We start from the raw sequence: 21,498 nt of genomic DNA on the forward strand, positions 1-21,498 counted from the left end.
GGATCATCGGTTCTTATCGTTGAGCACTTTACAGTTGAAATAAATTTGGTCACTTTAGTTCGCATGCACAGATCATGATGTTATAATCATTAGATCACTCTGACAAACGTTAAGACATTTAAAAATAAATGTTTAAATATATATAGTGCCGGCAAAAGGCAATTCCGCACTTGTAATTTTTTTCAAAAACTGCAAATTTAAGCTAAATTTAATGTTATTGTTTAAACAATCTATACCTCATTTGATTTGCCTTTTATTCCTTTATAATTGTACCTGTTCATATTTGACTTTTAATTGAAATGTTCTAGTGTTCACCTCAATTTAAAAAATAACTTTAAATTGAGGAAGCAAAAAGAAAGTCCGCAGCAACAAAATTCGCTTAAAACCAGCTTAAATTATGGCCCCTAAATCAGATTAAAATATCTAACAACAGGCAACAAAGCATCTCTAATCGTAATTGTTGTTGTTCCAGATTATACAACGTAACATTTAGCCCATATGCCACGATTTTCTCAGTGATCATCAGGAGCTCATTAATCTCCATCGTTCTGGTTTATCCAATCGAGAAATCGGCCGCAAATTGAAATGTGATGAGAAAATGGCACGAAAGACTGTGCAAAAGCACTAAAAGACCGGCAGTATTCGTTATGCTCCTAAATATGGTCGTACTAAAGTTACTTCTAACAGGGAAGACTATGCTATCAAGACCCTCAGCCTTAGAAACAGATTTGAAACGGATCCCCAAATCCAACAACAGCGCAATCTTGTTAAAAAGTGCTCTCTTTTTACTGCCAAGAACAGATTAAATAAATTTAATTTGCGAGATGTTGCAAGACGCAAGCCAATGGTTTCTGTAAAGAACAGAAGGCACCGTCTTGACTTTGTCAGATCCAATGAAGATCATGACTCTACATATTGGTCAAAAGCGTTTTCTAGCGACGAAATCAAGTTCAATAGGCTATGCAGTGATGTTGGCAGTACGTCCGTTGGTGGAAATACGAAGAATTTAATCCTAGGTGCTCAGTTTCAATGCTGCAAGGTGGTGGAGGTTCAGTTTTGGTGTGGGGCATTATTAGTACCAATAGTCCAGGACTTATATTTCACTTGCAAGGTCGAATCAATTCGACAAATTACATTAATATGTTGACTGAGCATTTTCTACCCTACTCCCATCTTCATGCAGGATAAGGCTCCCATTCACACAGCTGGCAATATCAAGAGATTCCTGGAAGAGCATGATATTCCGTGTTTGGATTGGCCTGCATAATTTCCAGACCTCAATCCTATCGAAAACGTATGGCATTACATCAAGCAACAGTCATTCAATGATACAATTTCAAATTTGGAAAAACTTTGGACAAAAATTAAAGAAAAGTAGGATGCCCTTTCCTTGGAGTATTGCTGCAGTCTAATTCAAGAAATTCTCAAAAGATTTCAGTCTGTTAAATTGCAGAAGGGTTATGCTACTAAATATTAACTAGTTTATTGTGTTCCTGTTGTATTGTGTTACATTAATGTCCTAAAGTTATATTTAAATAACAATTTTCCATTGTGCGGGCTTTCTTTTTGTCTCCTTAATTTGAAGTTTTTTTTTTAAATTGAGATGAACACTTTCAATTGGAGGTCAAATCTGAACAGGTAAAATTATAGAAGAATAAAAGGCGAATCCAATGAGGTATAGTTTGTTTAAACAGTTACATTAAATTTAGCTTAAATTTGCAGTTTTTGAAAAAATTACAAGTGCAGACTTTCTTTTTGCCGCCTGTGTATAGATAGTGGTCTAATGATTATATATATATATATATATATATATATATATATATATATATATATATATATATAGCATAATCACGTTCACACGCCGGCTCTAGTTAAGCAAGGTTGAACCTGGTTAGTATCAGATGCGTGAACATTTGGAAATCCTAGGCGCTGTATGTGCTCTCCGCTTATCGCGGCATTTTTTCCGGTCGTCCTGTACATACACTTCACTTTACACTAGTATTTAATAATTTTTACTCAGGAGAAGTGTGATTAGAGATTGCGCACCTCCTATCACAAAAATTTTGCGAGCAGCCACCCCTTCGTGGGTATCCATAGTCTGTCAAAGACAGAAGGAGCATATATATATATATATATATATATATATATATATATATATATATATATATATATATATATATATAGTTTTACATAAAGGAGTTTAGTTATCTTTATAGTTATTTATTGAAATTTTCCCCGTTATATTTCCCTTTATTTAACCTTTATTGAATTGATAATATAATAAGGTTTTCATGTAAGTTTTCATCTTAGTGTTTTTAACATATTCTCTCTCTCTCTCTCTCTCTCTCTCTCAATATCTATCTATCTATCGATCTATCTATCTATCTAATTATCTATCTATCTATCTATCTATCTATCTATCTATATATATATATATATATATATATATATATATATATATATATATATATATGTATATCGTTGCGACTGTAACAACTACTGGTAGTGTTTTTGAAACTGTAAGTGCACCTATAAGGAGAATTTTAAGCATTTTTCGTCGGTGATGGGGGTAGATATTTACATAAGTATGTAATACTTAAAAAAGAGCATTCTTCAAAAGAATTACAAGAAATGTCATTGAGCAGTGCTCTGAATGCATTCGTGATTTTATTTGGGTTATTTAGGGAGCACTATGGAGGCTGCAAAAGATTTACTTTTCTCTTCTCACTTAAAATCGCGGGAGCAATACAGGGTGGGACGATAAAACTAGCGCTCTTAAGAAAACAACACTACAGGCTTATTTCAAAACTTTTATTGAAAATAATCAATTCAGGTAACTTGCTTATGTAGTAGAGCTGACATCTATTCAATGTAGCCGCATTCAGCCTCAATAACTGCCTCGATACCGGTCCGAAACTGGAAGCATGCCTTTCCTACAAGGGCCAACAGCAGCTCGGCGAATATTCGGCTGATGGCGACGATCAGGCTGACTTTTGTGTTGTGGGGAAGCATCTTGGTAATGTTCATGTCCTTTGACCAACTGAAATAGTCCAGCGGGTTCAAGTCAGGGATGATGGAGGGGGTGAAATTTAGAGAAGGGTACAAAATCATAGCACTCCTTTTGAAGCAAATCCTGGTTTAATTTGGGCTTGTGGACCAGCGTCAAGTCCTGCTGATACACTCAAGATCTGCAGCTGCTACCTTATTGCACCAGAGTATCACCACTCTCTTCGGTACATCCAGGTACACTTTGGTGTTGACTTTCAAGCCGACTTCGAAGATGTGAAGTGACATGATGTGGCCCTCACTTGAAACCACGCCAAAGACTATAATCGTGGCCGGAAACTTTGTTGAGCTATACCCTCAAGCGTTGAGCCGTCCGGATTTGCATTTTGAAGGTACTGGCAATGGCCTGTTGTCATAACTTGGACCGGTGGAGAGGATGAGCTCTACAGCGACGCATTTCCGATCTCGTTCATTGAACATTTTGTCACTTTCAGACATGGTAGAAGGCTCCTATTGCTCTTGGGATTTGTACACACTGGCCAACTAGTAGATAGTTTGCAACAAAATATGAAAACCGGTTTTCATCAAGCGAAAATGGAATCATGTCGTCTTTACTAGGGTGACAATTTTATCGGCTCCTTTTGTAAATGTAAGTTTACAATATTATATTTGGTAAATGGTATGTAGAAATCAAAAAGTACAAAACATTCTAGTGGGTGTATTCAACCGTAGCGATGCATGAAATTGCATTTTTTCTATTTTATTAACCCAGTGTTACCGACGAGCCATAACAGTAATATTTAATAATATTAAAATTATATTAGTATCGACATTTAACACCGGCTACAAAATGTTTGATTTATAAATAAATGAATTACGTTTTATTTACATCAATCATGGCCATTGGTTTTACAAACTGTTAAAAAATAAAATTCCAATTCTAAACCAATTTTACAGATTCTAAAACGCAACACATATACATATTTTATTTTTCTTAGCCATTTTTCTTAGCCATGAAGGAAGTGCGAAAAGCCTTTATGGATAGCGGGAAAATATTTAAGATACAACGTGTGTGTGTGTGTGTGTGTGTAGAGAGAGAGAGAGAGAGAGAGAGAGAGAGAGAAAGAGAGAGAGAGAGAGAAAGAAAGAAAAAAAGAAAAGATAGTTTGGTTTATGTACCTAATAGTATTACCATATTGTGCTTAGCACCGTGGATCAATTTAGTAGCATGTAATAATTCAATACGGACGTCGATAGGGACAAACTTTTTGTTTTTAGTTTAGTTTTATCCTAAAATAAACTTTGATATTTCAAATTATAATAATTATCTGATTATTTAGTTTTCTATTTTTCTTTAATCTATTTTGTAATTTACTGAGATTATAGTCCCGTGTGACGTCAGGTGTCCTTCATATTAACCCTGTTAACACACCCACACACACACCCACACACCCACACACACACACACACACACATATATATATATATCTTAGTGTTGGGATGATTAATCGAAATCGACATCAGGAATCGGAAAAATCGGAATATTTGAGGGTATCGGAATCTGAAAAAAATTGCATCGATTTTTCCGATGCCAAAACGATTCTTTTAATTGTCTTTTTTTTCTTTGATTTTGTTTAAAGCAAAATCTTCCACTGCTGGTAACAATGATAAAATAATAAATATTTATTGATTTTAAACTACCAGTGAAGCTAAAATCGATAGATCTTCCCCCACAATTATATTTTTACGTTTAGGAATATACCTGCACATTTCGCATGTGTGTTTCCACGGTGATACTAGAAAAATACAGTTATATAGTTAAAAATTTAGAGATTTATAAAGACAAAACGGAATCAGAATCGGTAATTTAGTTCGGAATCGGTAATTGTAACGGAATCGGGAAAAATATCCCATCACTAATATATACACGTATTTGTAAAACTAGTAAATGCTCAATTATTGAGAAAAAAAAAAGATAATACATTGCTTAATTATTAAGAAAATAAAAAAAGAGCTTCATATTTATCTATCTAGCTATATAAGCAGGTATGATATAACATAATGGACAAAAAAAGAGAAAGACCACCCGTGGCCTTTTTAGACAATTCTCAACGTTTCGTCCCGCATTTTAGTTGGACTTCCTAAGGAGAATGATGATTGAGATAAATAAAATATACCAAAGATGGTATATTTTATTTTCCTCAATCATCCTTATCATTCTCCTGAGGAAGTCCCCCACAAATGGGGACGAAACGTTAAGAATTTTCTAAAAAGGCCACAGGTTTTACTTTCCCTTATTTATATAAGTGTTACAGAAGATCAGAAAAACATCGTAACCATCGGTTTCAACTCGAAACAAAAGCTACCTATAGTTGGTCTCGTTGCTGGGCTGATCAATTTCTGTTTGTTTGTAAGTATAGTAAATACACGCTTTAAAATAAGTGACAACAAAAAGACCCTAACCAAGGTGGATGGAAGAGTAACTTGTCTCTGGTAACATTTATTTGTTATATATTTATTTTTTGACAACTTTTCCGTTTTGTTGTCTCTACTGCAAAATGCCCGGTCCTTTATTCTCCAACCACTTAGATTGATATATAGATAGATAGATAGATAGATAGATAGATAGAAAGACATAGTAAAAAAAGAAGTATAGCAATTGCGAGCAGCACATTAATAATTCAACAAGGCTTTTTATTGTTTAAACAGAAAGAAAGAGCCAGAAATAAAGATAGATAGATAGATAGAGACAGAGATAGAGAGAAAGAGAAAGAGAGAGAGAGAGAGAGAGAGAGAGAGAGAGAGAGAGAAAGGGAAAGAAAAATAAACTTCAGCGGATAAAGGAAAAGAGATCTCGAAATGGAACCTGAAATATTAACTCCGAATTAGCCACATTCGGCGTTATCGTGTACTACTGTTACGCCTACTGCTTTATCCTAACTGCTGCCACCTAACGGGAATTCAACCTATCTTTTCTGACCCACCGAATCGATCCCCACCCACTTCTAGCACAAGCACACACACCAAAAATCCCAGCCTTTACCGCAACTGAATTTGCCCCCAGCTGTTTCTTCCAACCCGTGTTCAATTTTATCTAATTTTCTCACTGGTTTACTCACCAAAGGATGCTTTTAGCCGTAATTATGAAACGCTCTTCAAAGAATGATTTATTAGCCGGATGTCCCGAACATTGCTGTTGGTAATTGTGGCTTTCGTAGCTGTAGGTGGGAAGCGAGGGTTTGTGCAACGGCCTCGCCATGCAATCGGTTTGGCTTGATGTAAATATCGTATTTTATGTTATTGCTGCTTCTGACAGGATGTTAAATTTTCACTCACATAGTGGATGTAGATATCCTTTATACATTTTTTCGCATTGTGAATCCAGGTTCTGGATCGTCAGTAAATAAAATACTCGGATACTGGTGTTAATTTATAAGAAAAGCTTTTTAAAAAGAGAGCCAGTCTCATAAAATATCAAATCAACTGTATGGGTTAACGTGACAACTTATTTAGTGAAATGTTGCTTTGGATAATAAATAAGAGAATATCAAACGTTAGTTTCACGGATTATTCGTTTTAATGGTAGACAGTAACTGTATATGTTTTTAAAATATTTCTAACGTGACCAATAATATTAATTCTGTAAAATTTTAGTTCGTACAGGGATCAGACTGATATTTGTATGGTATTACAACATACTGATGAGTGTATAAAGCCTTTATCCACTCGTTTCCAACGTGTGGACCCAGGTATTTGCTCATCTATAGATAAAACACTCGGAAGGCTTATTTAAAAAAAGAGATAGTCTCATAAAACATTAGCGTATCAGTACACTCGTGCATGCCTAAAAAGATGGAGAGAGATAGAGAATCAAAGAGAGAGAAGAAGAGAGAGAGAGAGAGAGAAGAGAAAGGAAAATACACAGCTTCATAGACAAATACAGTGATTGTCTCGTTACACATAAATACATCGTACGACACATCTATACCCTTACTGGAGGTTTACTCCGCTTGATTAAGTTGTTAGCCAAAAGTAAAAATAAATGTTCGAATTGACTATGGCTTCGAGGTCCTCTTTGACCTTCATGGTGTCACTAAAGCATTTCCAATCAAACATAACCTTCGTTATGTAACAATAAGAGTACTAAGCTTTATCACGAACGCCGATGTTTAGAACAAACGTACCTGTAACTTTAAAACTTAAGCATTGTAAGCAGGCCACATGTGACTAATTGAAAGATAGCTGAAGCTATAGTGTAGCTTCACTATTTTAATGAAATTACTTTGTGTTATGCTCTGTCACAGACGAACGGCTACATACATTTTATTGTAATCGTTCAGACAAACATGAGTCCACGTTACGTAAAGAGCTAAAATTAATACTTCAAGATTTAAAAAAAAAATAGCCAATAATAGATGTATGTGTGCGCGTGTGAGTGATAATGAAAAGAATTAGAAAGTTGATATTTGCGTAAATTTCGACAGTCTGGTAAGTCACGGTTCGTTTATTTAGGTCTTTAGTCAGCAAATTCCGTGATTGCTGTGTGTATGAAAAGTTGACAATTGTGGTTTTCTAAGTCGGAATATATCAACACATATCAGTAGTTTGTTTAATCTTTAGATTTTACTACCGATACATTAGAAGAAACTCGCAATAAAGCGAGCGACGAAGAGAAGCTATCGTTGCTTGGGAGAAACAGTTTACTTTGCTTACATGTATATAACTAAATTTATCAGATGTTTTTATTTTGGGGTATTCCACTCCGGTCTCCAGATAACGTCGTATAATAAGGTAAGAATATGCAGCATTTCTCCCAGTATACTTGTATATAATAAAGTTTATCGTTTTTCTTCCTTGTGAGGTAGTCAGTTCTAGTATACAGAAAATGTCGGATCACCAGGAGAGAATATGCACTGCTTCGGGCATATCTCTCGATCGACTTTTGCGTTTCGATTCTATTCACTGATATGATGTCCCATCATCTATCTATCTATCTATCTATCTATCTATCTATCTATCTATCTATCTATCTATCTATCTAGTTCATGCATATATATATATATATATATATATATATATATATATATATATATATATTATATATAATTATATTCCAGAGTATTTCCGGTTTTATTAAATTTTATTTGAAAACTGATCCTTTTAAATGAAATTTAAACATATAAACTAGAATCTTTATTTGCTCTATCTAGTATATTGAGCAATTTTATTTGGCTGGGGTTGTATTCTGAATATTTCCTTCTAGTGTTCTATAACACTAGGAACCATTAGATTCACCAACCTATAATCTAATTCATTTCAATACTTCAAGGTCCCTCTCTCTCTCTCTCTCTCTCTCTCTCTCTTTCTCTCTCTCTCTCTATATATATATATACATATATATACATATATATATGTATATATATATATATGTATATATATATATATGTATATATATGTATATACATATATATACATATATATATACATATATGTCAGGTCATGTCATGTGCTACTGGTACCATGTAACCCAGTACTACCTGCCTCATGGTCGGGTCACCGGCGACTAAACTGGTTCCCCCACCAGACTTGTTTGGTGAGGAGGGCGGCTAGTCTCCCTGAAGGATTAAAAACAAGACCTTCCAAAGGGCGAATGAACTCTTTTTCTGGGTCAACGGCCAACTAGCACCGTGTATATTTGTGTGTGTGTATATGTGTATTGGGGTGGAGAGGGCTCCCGTAAGCCGTGGTGAAGGCAACCTTTCTAGGAGAAGCAAATCTCTGATTTAAAAAACCATAAACCGGGAGACCAGTACCCGCATTAAGCTGGTCTGCAGTTTAATTTGTTGCTGGCTATCTTGCTCTTGCTTGTTGCTGGATCTCAACATTTTGAACCGAGAGAGAGACTTAGCTGTCGTACAAGGCTAAGACTCTGTAACATCATCTTTGTATAGATACTCCCTCAGGCATTTGGGCTCATGGATTTTAAATGTCTGAGGGAGTGGCACTCGTCTGATAAGACGTTGCAATCATTATTATTATATATATGTATATATATATATATATGTACATTAAGTGGTTTGTCTTGAGCAATTTCTGTAATGTATAGTAATTGTATTGTTGTGTACTCTTACATGTTAATCTGATAACACTGTTTATAAAAGAGTATTCAATAACAAGTAGATTTGGTTGCATATATGAATACATGTTTCAAATGTTTATTTATAATGCAAGTATATCAGAAGGAGAGAGAGAAAGAGAAAGAAAGAGAGAGAGAGGATGAAGAAGACAGAGTGTACATGTGTGATAGTGATAGGTTTATAGAGAGAGTGCGTGCGTATAAGAAAGAGAAAGAGGGGAGAAAGAAATAGAGTGTGTGTAAAGGAGATTGTAGTATATGTGTCTGCGCGAAAGATAAAGAGAGTGAGCTTTACCTCCAATTCCTAAGATTAGACAGAAATCGACTCTTTGCTGCCAACTAATTATTCCCCGTCTAATCGCTTTCTTACTATTTGACTGCCTACTCACTATCTTTTCATGTGAACTAACGACAGCCGCACATTCCTCTCAGTAAACGCGATCAAAGTTTAATATTTATTAAAAGCATTAAATTCCTTGTTTATAAGTTGCACTAAAGCGGTTTAGCAACGGGCTGTTTCAGTTGTCGATGGTTGACGTGGGATGAATACTGAACAAATGAATACAAGACACACACAAGACCAAGAGGGCATAAATTTAAACGCCAAGAAAGAAAAGTCTTTGCAAAACTAATTGTGTGTTGCGGCTTTAAGAAGTAAAACTAATGATACAAGATCTTTAACGTCCAAAACTGTAGAGGGCCCTCTTAATAGAATATTCAGGTATTCACATTAAAATTAATGAGAAGATTCTTTACTTATTTACATGGCCTGATTCTATTCGAAAATGCGGAAGAATAAGGTTCGTTTCTTTTTTTGTATTCAAGCCGCATCACACACAGATGTCTTGACTGACCAAGGAAAATTGTCTTGGATAATCAAATAGGACTTTTCTTAGAATAGGAGTGGAGAGCAAAAATAAAATATTATTTTATGAAAGTAAAAAAGGTAACCATTTTAAAAGTATATAATTCATGTGCGCTTTAATTACTGTAAAAATGTAAAGTGCTCGACCATATGCAAAAGAGCGCGGACGCATGTGAAATGACACCACTAGTAGGGGAAACGAAAGACGTTAAAAAGGAGGATTACGTTAGAGATGTGGATGACGTTCGAGATTACGTTAAAAACGTAGATGATATTCGAGATCATGTTAGGGATATGAGTGACGTCACATTCGTAACGAGAAGTTACGCGTAGCGGGACAAATATAAAAATAAATATCGTTGTAACAAAAAATAGGAGTCGAGTTATTACTTGTCTTGGGTTTCTTGACAACGGATTATACAACGTGTTGGTTCCCTTACAACGTTACACATAGTCAAAGGTGACCAGAAGACTCTATTTACATTGCCTACTCCACAAAGATATAGGGGAAAGTGTTTCTAAGCATTATTCACCTTACCCTTAACCCTTACCTGATAATGCTAAGTGTTTAGCAAAGGAGTTCCCATGTACCATTTTGTGTGTGTCTTTGGTAAGACTTGAACGAGAACTGAACTCCGATATCCTGGTCAATAAACGATCTTTCTATCCATTATGTCAAATGGACCGGTTTTCTATTATTGTAAAATACCTCCAATTAAACAAGATGATTCTCTCTATTTATATCTTTGTTGTTTTCCCTTTGTCATTTGTAGGGTTTCCGCAAATTATTCGCCCTTGGCACATAAAAATAAAAACTTGTTTATTTACGTATCATAAAATAAGACACATAAAAACACATGTTTCAAACAACATTATCTCATTTGACGTTAACTACAATCTTGTGTGTTTTTTGAAACTCTTACAAAATAGCTTCCGGAGGATTTCCGGTTTTATTGAATATCTTGTTTGTCATTCTTTATTCATATTATTTTGTTTAACTTTCTTGTTTTCTTCTTGTTTATTTTGCGCCTTGATTTTATCTCTCCTACTTTATATATATATATATATATATATATATATATAGAGAGAGAGAGAGAGAGAGAGAGAGAGATAGAGAGAGAGAGAGATGTGTGTGTGTGTGTGTGTAAGTGTGTATATATACATATATGCCACCTTTTATCGGTCATAATAGTTTTTGAATTATTATTTTGTTCTTTTCTTATTGTTTATTTTGCGTCTATATTTGATCTTTCTCCCTGCTCACTCTTTATATATATATATATATATATATATATATATATATATATATATATATATATATATATATGCTCCTTTTATCGATCATAATATTAGTTTTTGAATCTTCTTTGTCCTTAATCCCGGCAAACCAAATAACCCGCGTTCAAGTGGCGTTTGTTTTGATCTTATTTTGTTTACTGCAATTTTTGTTTATTTTACTTTGACTTAGAATTTTCTTTTCATGGCTTCCATCGTTTTGTAAAATGTTTTGTCTTTTTAGTAGAATGTTTCTACTTTCTTTCGATCATGTCTGTTTATTTCTATGTTAAAGTATTTGTAGTATACATTGCATCTTTAAACTCTTCAATCGTATCTTATCCATTTATCTTTATTCTTTTATTTTTATTTCTATTATATATATATATATATATATATATATATATATATATATATATATATATATATATATATATATATAAACTAGCTCATCCGTGTCCCACAATTGCCTGGGAATGTATATACACTCAGCGATGAACTAGTGAATTATTTGCTGTTTATGATTGTCCGGAACGAACGCAGACCCCACGATGTTCATGTAAAACAATAACGAAGAAAATTAAAAAAACAAACAAAAAGAACAAAACAAAAACAGAAAACTTTCAGTCTTTATGCGATTCGAGTGAGGTATTTATTTTTTAATATTAATGTAAATACGTATTTCTATAATAATGGGAACTGATTTTATAACGCCAAAAACTGTATAAAATATAATTAACAGGAAATGATTTAATCACCGGCGGCCATAAAATTAGAGAAAGAGCGAGAGTTAGTCAGTGAGAGAGAGAGAGAAAGAGAGAGAGAGAGAGGAAGAGAGTAAGAGAGAAAGACAAGAGAGTAATATTGAAAACACAGTACGTTTATTCAATTTGTGGCATAAAACGACTGATAAAAGTCCCGCTATTATAGTGGATAAGAACTCTCAAGTCAATATCCCTTCTTTCCCAATAAAAGAGAAAAGAGATGCTACTTACAGTTTAGCTGATTACCTGCAAAACTTTGGGGCAAAAGCAAAATGTTTTAGCATCTACTACTACTGCTACTATTACTACTTATGAGAATATTAACCACCTGTGTAACAAAAATCCTATTACTATTAATAATAACTAGCAGGACCTGTGGAAATTCCACGGTAGTTAAAATCTTTTAAAACACATCAGTAAGAAATTCCTTATTGTTATATTACAAAAATTAATGTATGGAAGCAAGTAGAACAAACAAAGAACTTTAGTTTAAACTTTTATTGAAGGTCAATGGATCGTAACCGATGCTGTTGATGTTGCCAGGAAGTGCTGGTGATGATTGAGGCGGTGTTAGGGACGTCGATCAGCTGCTTGGAGTGAGAATAATGGTCAGTCAGCAGGTTCTTGGGAGTCAGACTGTGAATTAAAAAAAAAACTGTGTGACATTGTTGACATCGATTTTGTGCAAGTTCTGATGACCCCAAGTAATGAATAGGTCACAGAAAACTGTCATTGCATCTTGATAAAGCTGTTGTAGATTCCTAGGACTTCCTGTACATGTAGATGTTAGAATAACTGGTACACCAGAATAACCATCTTCATTCCTTGCTAAATGATCCATTAAGCCAGACTATTGAGCAGCTCTTGGTTGACTTTGATAGCTTTTAATGAAGTTAAATAAGCAACCGTCAACTTTTACATATGCAATAGACTTTTCTATTTATTTTGAATTTTATTCAATGAAGATTTGGAAATTCACAAATATTTTTTAAGTCGAATTATTAATATAGATTTCAATTAATGCATCACAACTTCCTGATAATATAAATAGAACACTTTGAATTTTCTGTACTAAAGTTTTTTCCATAAAAACATTGTAATCTGTTATAATATTCAGATTCTTGTGTATTACATGCATAGAAAATGAAGTGTTTCTGTAAAACTTACGAAGTACAGTTAAATTTTGATTTTTTGATAATCAAAATTATGTGAGGTAGGTTGTACCTATCAAATTTATGTCAATGTTGTATAAAGTTAAACAAACTGTACACTACTTTTTCATCAAATTCTGAATTTTAAATATACGGAAAGCAATTAAAATTTTTTTTTTCCAAAATCATATTTACATCCAAGTTAATTTTTAGATTCCATAGCTGTTCCTGATTGTTTTCATAACACTTCACGGTAAACAATATTTTTAGTATGTTACACCACACTTTCTGCCCTGATTATCATCTCTATGCAGTTGCATTACCTTAAATTTCACACTGTACTTAGATTGAGCTCTTGAACATGCCACATATAGCTGACCATGAGAAAATACAGGTTGTTGAAGATATATACCAACCTTATCCAAAGTTTGGCCTTGTGCTTTATTGATGGTCAGTGAATATGCTAATCGTATTGGAAACTGTATCCGATGAAATGCAAACGGAACATTTGTATCACTTGGCTTTAACTTAATTCTTGGAATGATAACTGTGGAACCTCTATTAGATCCATTAATTAAAATAGCAATGATGCTGCTTTGATGAGATTCTTTTATTTTCATCCTAGTTCCATTATAAAGTCCTTGGTTTATGGATAAATTTCGCAGTAGGATTACTATTGCCCCTATTTTCACATTAAGTCGGTGAGGTGGCATTCCGGATGGAGTTAATGAATTTATGAACTCGATAGGATAATTTTGAAGTTCAGCATCATCATCGGAGATGTAATCTGTACTTAAATATGTATTTATGCCTCCGGGAAGATTATTTAGAATTTCTTCATTTACTGTTAAACAATCTGTATTTTTTGGAGTCATGATGATTCTATTTTCCATTTCTTGAGGGCTGCAATCAAATATTTCTGAGATTAGAGAACCATTACATACCGAATCATCAGGAACATCTATGGCATCTACAGGAACGTCATTAAGACTGCTCATTAGTGTACCATTACCAAGATGAAAGAGCCATCTACAAAACTCCTGTTCATTTATGTTAGTTCTGACGTTTTATGTTAGCTGTAATTGACTGAAATGATGCCACAATGTGCATCTTTTAAGACAGGTGTGTATAATAGATGTAGGTGATCCATGTGGCACTACTGGCAAAATTTTCCTGAAGTCACCTCCAAGTATGAGAAATTTCCACCAAATATTTTATCGTTACTCATTATATCTCGTAAACATCTATCTATAGCAAGCAGTGCATGATTAGGTATCATAGAGGCTTCGTCTATGATGAACACCTTTACCTTTCTCAAAAAAGAAGCATGCTCTGATACAGGAGAAACGTTACAGACACTGGTTTCTGTTAGAGGTACAGGTAGTTTGAATATACTGTGGAGTGTTTTCCCTGAAGTTAGTAGCATTGCAGCAATGCCAGTCCATGCCGCAGTGGCAGTTACAGTACTGCTGGAGGTGAAGTAATCATATAACATGTCGAATAAAAAGGTTTTTCCTGATCCGGCTGAGGCATCTAAATAGAAGCAATTGTTGTGTGGGGCTTCTTTTTCAGTTGCCATGACAGTCTTGATTATAGTATTAAAGACCTCTAATTGTTCATTGTTTAGCAATTCAACATTAGGCTGGCTTCTATTTCGAGTCATATTATCTATTGAAGGATCACCTCTTGGTTCAGGTAAACCCATTGCCTGGCAAGAAGAACTATTCTCATTAAATATTGCTTTTATCAAATGAAGTGCAATGTTTTCACATACGCTTTCATCATAAGCAGAAATGAGGTCTTCAATAATGCTCTGTTTATGGTTAATGAATAGTTGACAGGCATCCACTGGATGATGATAAAGACACAGCATTGCAAACATGCTACGTAGTTGTTGTGGCATTCTAAATGTAGCAGCTTCAGTAAGAGCATTTTCTAATTCAGTATCATCTTTCAATAATCCAAGGCTGATGCAAGCTTCTCTAAATGTAGGGAATGTATGACATGACCTTGGACTGTTCTCGAATCTTCAAATAACTTTGCTCCTGAGACATGAAGAAGCAGAATTCGTAAATAAAACTTTTCACCTTGGTTTGGTGAAACTGATTACATTCTTGTGATCAAATTACTTGACCGCTCTCTTTTAGTCCATTTTGTAGTAGTTTTGTTAAATACATAATGATGTGGAATATCACAGTAAAAATATTGGTTAGCAGTAATATCATTCTGATTTAGTTCAAACCAAGCAGTCAAATTTGTGTGACGTTGTTGTGCTTGTTGAATTGCTTGTTCAGCTTGTCCATGTTGATAATAAATCTGTTGCTCTCCAGGCATGTGTACAGCTAAACGGTACACAACATGAGATTTTCTATGCATTTTATAGTCAGAAAGACGCCAAATTACTTCTGGAGGTGATAGATATCTGCATGATAGATATTGCTTGACTTCATGTCTTTGTTCTGATCGCATTGTTTCTCCTTGATCGATATTAATAGATGAATCATGGTTATTAACCTCCATCATAGCACTATCATGTCCTTTATAAACATATTTAAATATGTATTTTATACTCTTGACTGAAGAGCAGATTTCTAAGTTAATATGAGCTCGATATTTTCTCAGAAGAAATTTGTTGAAAGGGACTATGTATCAATTATCAACAGTAAAATTACAGACTTGAACTGAGTCACCATTATTTGCACGCTTGTAAGCTGGGTATCCATCAATGTTTTCTACTGTTTCTTCTCTAAATGCCTTTGGAATTTTTTTTTGCATAATCCTTTACTCATACAAGGAGAATTAGGATTAACTGCACCACATGGGCCATGTACCATTAAAGATTTAACTAAATCACGAAGCTCTGGATCTTCAGGTCAAGATATTTCTGCTGACACAATTGCATCAATTTGTTGAACTGTTCTGATCTTATCCTGATCTCGCAGCATTATGATCATGTGGCAGTGTAGTAACCCTCTTTTTTGAAATTCAATAACATAAACATATGCAACGAGAGTTCCCAATACATGCCTGTCTTTAATGTCTTTCAAAAGTTCAGTTAGATGTGCATGATACACACGTGATATTAAGTCAGGTCGATTTTGTGCAAGTTCTGATGACCCCAAGTTGTTTAATATTTCAGGACATCTTGGATTACTTGTATAGGTAAGGAATAGGTCTGGCTTTCCATATTTACAGAAAACTGCCATTGCATCTTGATACAGTTGTTGAAGATTCCTAGGACTTCCTGTAAATGAAGATGGTAGAATAACTGGTACATCAGGATCGCCATCTTCATTCCTTGCTAAATGATCCATTAAACCAGAATATTGAGCTGTTCTTAGTTGACTTTGATGGCTTTTAATGAAGTTCAATCTGCACCCTTCAACTTTCACATATGCATCAACTACATATTGTTGGAATAGTTTACCAGATCCATGGATAATACTGAATGAATCTCTAATTGCAATGCGATAACTGTATTACTCTTGCATTGTCACTTTATTGCGAACTCTTGTTTGCTGTTCTGGCCTATGTTGCATGTTTATGTGCCAGCCTTGTTCACCATTTGGAAACAATATGGGATATATCATGGGGTCCAAGTGGCAAGACAGATAAGAAATTCGGTGTTTTGGTTGAGAATGTGGATAAACAATAATATCTCTGTTATCAGGTGGAGCACCATCCTCACCAACAAATACTACACCTATTTCGTTGTTTATTGGATTGTTAAATCTTTTGATATCTGGACCAGCGGTGAAATGCATCGAAACTCTCCTTGGCTTTACATTTTCCCTTATAGCACGTGCTTCCTTTTCTAATTCAATGGCCCTCATATTTTTATAAGCTTGGGCATAAGGATTATTCTCCATAACTGTAGCTATGGTTTCAAAGACACTTTGGATATATTTATTATTTTCTGGTAAATTACACCGGAGTTGATTTGCTTCAGATGAGTCCAAGATGTAAATTTGTCCATATTTTCTCTCCTCTTCATTATTTGGGTGCAGAGTACTGGAATAATGATAAGTTTGACCTTGTAAGCGAAAACAATAGGGGCCTCTTCCAGGAGGGCGGACAATATTTGCTCCAAATGATGCAAATGAAATTGATGAGTTGTAATTGCGTATATTAGATCTGAAATTAAACGCTTCTTGGTCATTACCTTCGAATAACCTTTGGAGTTGAGGAGGATAATCTTGTAAGGGAGGAAGAGAAACTTTTCCTTTTTGCCAACAATTCAATGCTTCTCCTCGAAATCTTAGTGCTTTACAAAATGAGAAAATCAAACTTATGTCACCTACAAAATAATACAGGGATATTATTTCTTTCTGCTTCATTCATATTGTTTCTTCATCCCCGTTGCCTAGCTGTTTCATTTAGCAGATAAAGTTGTCTGCCTTTTTCAATCATGTTATTTATTTGCTGTCGCAATATGTTTCTCCTTTGAAATCTGATATTATCCCTTTCTTCAGTTCGTAGCTGCTGACGCCTTCGTCTTTGTTGTTCTCTTGCTGCACATCTTGTATCTTCCAATGTAGTGCTAGTGATTTGGTTCATTCTGTGTGAAAATTTAATTGGTCTTAATAAAAAAAAATTATAAATAAAGATTTTGATACAAAAAATAAATGTTTCTATAATGAAATAAAATTCAATATAAATGTTTAAAATGAAAATAAATATTTCTTAATTAATGAAACCGTTTTTTATATTAAAAATCATTAGTGTGTACTTTTTCTAAGAGGGAATTTAAATCAATATTTTCATAATTTAGCTCTGTAAAAAGGATATCTAGATGATATCTAGGTGAATTATATAAATTATTTAATAATAAATTATTCCCTCTCGTAACATTTATTGGTGCTTCTACACTTTGTCGCCGAAAAAAAAAGATGACATGTTTTTCAGCGCAGCTGCTGCGAGAATCCAAGAGAGACATCAGTATTTTAAAGTATAGAAATTATTTCATTTATCCAATAAATATATTGAAGTAAAAGTGTAGAAGCACCTATTTTGACTTTGATTAAAGAAATGTACACGCTTTCCAGTTATTTCATGATTACGTCATAGTTTCAAGTACTGATGTCTTCCTCGGATTCTGACAGCAGATGTGCGAAAAAAGATAGCGTTTTTTTCGGCTACAAAGTGTAGAAGCATACATTTATTTGTGAACATGTTATTTCCTTTTGATGAATAACTTAATAATTTCATTTCAATAAATTATATCTTGAATTTTGTAAAATATACGAAAAATGTAAACATTGAGAATAAATATTTGTTTAAATCTTAAGTAATGAAACAAAGTGTTTATTTGATATTAAAAAAGTTAAGTTGCGTAATTTTTAAAAGGGTATTTAATAGTCGATACTTTTTCTAATTTATCTCTATAAATAAGGGATGACTAGATTAAAATTTAAGTATTCTAATGGCCGTTTCTAAAATTGCCGAAAGTAATTTAATTATTTTAAATATTTACAGTAAGAATGATCAAACATGTTAAAAACTTACGCCGGATTAAATATTTAGTTTCTGATCATCAAAATAAGCTGATAACAATCATTTAATGCTGGATGACTTATCCACAAGTCAGTAAACTTTGTTGAAGCAAAGCTCTGTTTTTGTTGTTGACGATGGTGTTGTTTGTTTACGGTTAAATGAATAACGAAATTTCACCAAGTTACACTGGTTTAGTAGATAATTTTGTGACTTATATAGAAGCTTTACCGTAAAATTCGGCTAAAACAATTGTTGACGAATTACCTCCTTTGAATCGATATCGTCTGCTTGTGGCAATTGAAGATCGTCTGCTTGTAGCAATTGAAGCGAAAACCTTATTAGGTATTAAATGCTAAAACATTTTAATACAGCTGGCTAATTGGCTATAAAAGTTATTCCGAACTTTGATCTAACATTTCCATAAAAAAAAAGAAAAAAAGAAGCTTAACATTTTCTTATATCTTTTTTTTTTATATTAAGAAAAATGTAAGCATCATAGTGAAATAATAAAAATGCCATTCTTAATAAGGGAAAGGGTTTGACTATTCTAAACCTTCACCTAAATAACGATTTAATGAAAAAACATGTTGTTGTATCTTTTTTATAATTCTTGTTAAATAAGAAAAATCAATAAACTTTGATAGCACTATTGTAAGAATCATGCTGAAAGCCATTCTTAATATGGGGGGGGTAACTATTCTGAAACTTCACCTAACAATGTAAAAAAATAAGGGAAAAATATATGTATGAACAATACATATTTCTTCAGTTAAATAACATATACTGTAAATCTTTAAATAAGGAATACATATGTATTTAAACCATAATTATTGAGACAAAGTATTTTACTGCATAAAAACGGTTATGGGGGAAGGGTTAACTATTTTGAACCTATTTTGATACAAGAGAATAAATATTTCTTAATTAATGAAACCGTTTTTTGTATTAAAAATCATTTAATGGTCTTGTATCTTTTTTTTTATAATTTTTTTTTTAAATAAGAAAAAAACTTTGATACCGCTATTGTAAGAATCATGCTGAAAGCCATTCTTAATATGGAGAAGGGGTTAACTATTCTGAAACTTCACCTAACAATGTAATAAAACCTTCGGGACAAGATCAAAATGTTGTATCTGTTCTTCAGATGCTGCACTTCACTTTCTTGTTCTCTGTCAGTGGAGGAGAAATCCTTCACGACTGAGACAATTTTTATTTTTGTTCCTTTTCTCCACGTTAAAAAACGACCCTGGTGTCTAACTCTGTCCCGTGGGGAGGCATTGTAAATAGGAACAATGTAATAAAAATAATGGAAAAATATATATATGAACAATAAGTATTTCTTCAATTAAATAAAATATACTGAAAATCTTTAAATAGGAAATAAATATTTCTTTAAATAAATTAAATCATAAGTAATGAAACAAAGTGTTTTATTTCATATTAAAAATAATTGTTGTGTCCATTTTTTATAGTATTTAAATATGTATGTCCTGTCGGTGGGCATTAGAAGATGATGAATGCCTGTAAAAGAAGCAAAATAAAACAGACAAAACATAAGTAATAACTATGTAAACAACGTGAAGCTGTATAAATGTTACAAAATTACTCGATTCGGCATTAAATAACACGAAAAAGGATTGATATGCCGTAAAAAAAGCAAAACAAAACAGAGCAAGACGTAAAATATGTTCTGACTCTGTATTACTCAGTGTATTTGCGAATGGTGACTTTGGTGATTTATTTAATAAAGTCATTCTAAACATATTTTTTGTTATGTAAGGCTCACTCAAAAGTAAATAAAAAAAATAAAGTGGCACAGTAAAAAAAAAAAACGAACTCGTAACGTTAAATGTAAAAAATATATTTATTACTGAATAAAATAGAATAAGCGTTCCGTATTACACTACAATAATAAACAGAAGACATCGTTAAAAATGTAAGTAAAATACTATACTATTTAAACTGTGGAACGATACCTTCTATGCATAATTGTCTTTAAAATAATCCGAACCATAAATAGACAGGTCATATTTTTTTTTCGGGAAGTTTTGGGAAATAAAAGGGTTTAATGATTTTTAACTAATAAAGATTGAACAATAAAGAGAGATAATTCACATTAATTAATGTTTGCGATGATGATGACGCGTTTCATTAATTAATGTTTGCGATGATGATGACGTGACATCGTACGGACAAGCATATTAATATATAGATACCAATAAAACTCACACTGAAAAGTGATGTTGAAGCGGCTAGCTGTAAAAATGACGTGCAAGTTTTACCGATTAGTTTACTCTGCATGTGCAAGCGGTGATAGGACAAAATAATCCACATAATTAATTTGCTGTGTGAATTTTGCTCTCGTTTCGTCAGCCATGACTGGGATGATGCCTTAAGAAATTTGCAGTTGCATTCTTAGTGTCACTCTCACTGAGGATTAAAACTCGAGAAGAGTGTCACTTTTAAACTGAATAAGTTAGTGCTTTATCCGTTACGCCACGGGTTCGTGCCAAAAGGAACAGGAGTCCGAATAATCCAAGTAATACAACATGTCCATTCTCATCTCAAAAATTCAGAAACATAAGCATGACTTGTCCACCTAGTTTAAATGAGGACTTTCCAATAGTTTTTGATTTATCGTCGTTCTATCAGAACCACAGATTGATACGATGTGCAAAATTGTCATTAACTTTAACACTATCTCTCTCAGAATTCTTCTGCTTTGGATATAGATAGATAATCGTACAGAGATGTTTATAATATACATTATAATGTATAGGCTGTGGCAACAGCATATTCTTTTCATTG

At 33.4% G+C, this 21,498-nt stretch overlaps 1 protein-coding gene across 1 annotated transcript; it reads right to left on the bottom strand.

Annotated features, from left to right (window-relative positions):
- Positions 1-15,303: 15,303 nt before the first annotated feature.
- Positions 15,304-15,717, bottom strand: LOC145280285 (uncharacterized). Its single transcript, XM_080132058.1, has one exon. The coding sequence runs from the start codon at positions 15,715-15,717 to the stop codon at positions 15,304-15,306; it is 414 nt and encodes a 137-aa protein (XP_079988184.1).
- Positions 15,718-21,498: the final 5,781 nt, after the last annotated feature.

This window comes from Euprymna scolopes, chromosome 7 (genome assembly GCF_053919585.1).
Source record: "Euprymna scolopes isolate OS-2025 chromosome 7, ASM5391958v1, whole genome shotgun sequence".
Classification (NCBI taxonomy): domain Eukaryota; kingdom Metazoa; phylum Mollusca; class Cephalopoda; order Sepiida; family Sepiolidae; genus Euprymna; species Euprymna scolopes.

Coding starts and splice junctions, on each gene's coding strand:
- LOC145280285 (XM_080132058.1), bottom strand. CDS start 15,717: ATGGAGGTTAATAACCATGATTCATCTATTAATATCGATCAAGGAGAA.